Raw genomic sequence first — 2415 nt, 5'->3', positions numbered from 1 at the left:
TCAATGAACTGTGAAATGATCAAAATGACATATCAAGTGATGCTATGGTGCACTCCATGTCTCCAAAGTTGGAAGACCCCGGTGCTTTCACAATCCCGTGCACTATTGGGAGTGCCGATTTCGCCAAAGCTTTATGTGATTTGGGGGCAAGCATTAACTTGATGCCCTATTCTATGTTCAAAACATTGGGAATTGGGAAACCAAGACCCACATCCATGAGGTTGCAAATGGCGGATCGGAAAATGAAAAGGCCATTAGGGATAATTGATGATGTGTTAGTTAGGGTGGACAAGTTCATCCTTCCCTCAGATTTTGTGATACTTGACTGTGAGGTTGACTACGAGGTGCCAATCATTATGGGGAGACCTTTTCTTGATACAAGGAAGGCCTTAGGTTATGTGGAAGCTGGAGAGATCACCTTCCGGGTGGGTGATAAAAAAGTGGTGTTCCATGTTTGTAATTCAATGAGGCAGCCAAATAGCAACGAAGTGTGTTCGTTCGTGGATCTTGTGACCTAAGTAATTGTTGATGACACAAGTGTTGTGATAAATGTGGAAGATACCTTGAAAATTGTGTTGTTTAATCATGATGAGGATGAGAAGGAAGGCTTTGTAGAATGTGTCAATGCTTTGCAAGGAATGGGATCATATACTTATAAGCCTCGAAAACTTTCCTTGGATCTCGAAAACCGGAAGACTCCACCAACAAAGCCCTCAATCGAGGAGCCTCCCACCTTGGAGTTAAAGCCTTTGCCTTCACATCTAAGGTATGAGTTTCTAGGACCTTGTTCTACTTTACCTGTTATTCTTTCCTCATGCTTAACTAACATGCAGGTAGATGCCACCCTTGCTGTGCTTCAAAGGAGGAAGAAAGCAATAGGTTGGACATTAGCGGATATTCGAGGTATAAGCCCCGCCTTTTGCATGCACAAAATCATTTTGGAGGAGGATGCCAAACCCTCTATGGAACATCAAAGATGATTCAATGAGGCCATGCAAGAGGTAGTAAAGAAAGAGATCATCAAGTGGTTGGATGCCGGGGTGGTTTACCCCATTTTCGATAGTTCGTGGACCTCGCCGGTGCAATGTGTCCCAAAGAAAGAGGGCATGACTGTGATAACAAATGACAAAAATAAATTGATCCCCACAAGAACTGTCACCAGTGGAGAGTGTGCATGGATTATAGAAAGCTCAACAAAGTTTCACGGAAAGACCATTTTCCGCTTCCATTTCTTGATCAAATGTTGGATAAGTTAGCCGGACGTGCTTATTATTGCTTCTTGGATGGATATTCCGGATATAACCAGATTCTTATTGCACCTGAAGACTAAGAGAAGACCACCTTCACTTGTCCATATGGCACTTTCGCATTCTCGCGAATGCCATTCGGGTTATGCAGTGCACCGGCAACTTTTCAGCGGTGTATGATGTCCATCTTCACCGATATTGTGGAGGACCTCTCGAGGTTTTCATGGATGATTTTTCTGTCGTGGGGGATTCTTTTGAAGAGTGCTTGGATAATTTGGATAAGGTATTGGCATGTTGTGAAGAAACTAACTTGGTGCTGAATTGGGAGAAGTGTCACTTTATGGTCAAAGAGGGCATTGTCCTCAGTCACATGATTTCCAAGAATGATATTGAGGTTGATAGAGCAAAAATTGAAGTGATATCCAAACTCCCTCCCCCTACTTCCATAAAGGGACTGAGAAGCTTTCTAGGTCATGCGGGGTTTTACCGCTAATTAATCAAGGATTTTTCTAAGGTGGTAAACCCCTTGTGCAAACTCTTGGAGAAAGATGCCAAGTTTCTTTTCAATGATGATTGTATGAAGGCATTTGAACTACTCAAGTATAAGTTGACTACCACTCCTATTATCATCACGCCAAATTGGAGCTTACCATTTGAGCTTATGTGTGATGCAAGCGATTTGGCGGTTGGTGTGGTATTGGGGCAACGAATTAATAAGATCTTTCATTCGGTCTACTATGCTAGCAAGACCATGATCGAGGCCCAAGTCAACTATACGGTGACCGATAAAGAACTCCTAGCCATTGTCTTTGCTATGGAGAAGTTCTGCTCGTACCTAACGGGTACAAAGGTGATTGTTCACACCGACCATGCGGCACTTCGTTATTTGATGAGCAAGAAAGACTCTAAGGCAAGGTTGATGCGGTGGGTGCTTCTATTGCAAGAGTTTGATCTAGAGATTCAAGACCGAAAGGGTGGTGAGAATCAAGTGGCGGATCACTTGTCCCGATTGGAGGAGGAGGAGAGGCCATATTATGGCCTTGAGTTCAATGATTCATTTTCTTACGAACAACTCCTTTCCATTTCTATGATTGGGATGCCATGGTTTGCCGATATGGCCAACTATCTTGTGAAAGGCGTTATTCCGAATGAATTCTCCTCAAACAAA

At 43.2% G+C, this 2415-nt stretch overlaps 1 protein-coding gene across 1 annotated transcript; it reads left to right on the top strand.

Moving 5' to 3' along the window:
* The first annotated feature begins 227 nt into the window (after positions 1-227).
* Positions 228-1740, top strand: LOC138904686 (uncharacterized). The gene is made up of 3 exons (XM_070193193.1): positions 228-488; positions 834-903; positions 1508-1740. The coding sequence occupies exons 1-3, from the start codon at positions 228-230 to the stop codon at positions 1738-1740; spliced, it is 564 nt and encodes a 187-aa protein (XP_070049294.1).
* Positions 1741-2415: the final 675 nt, after the last annotated feature.

The sequence above is a fragment of the Nicotiana tomentosiformis genome, chromosome 2 (genome assembly GCF_000390325.3).
Source record: "Nicotiana tomentosiformis chromosome 2, ASM39032v3, whole genome shotgun sequence".
Lineage (NCBI taxonomy): Eukaryota > Viridiplantae > Streptophyta > Magnoliopsida > Solanales > Solanaceae > Nicotiana > Nicotiana tomentosiformis.
This window is presented reverse-complemented; position numbering and strand designations above follow the sequence as displayed.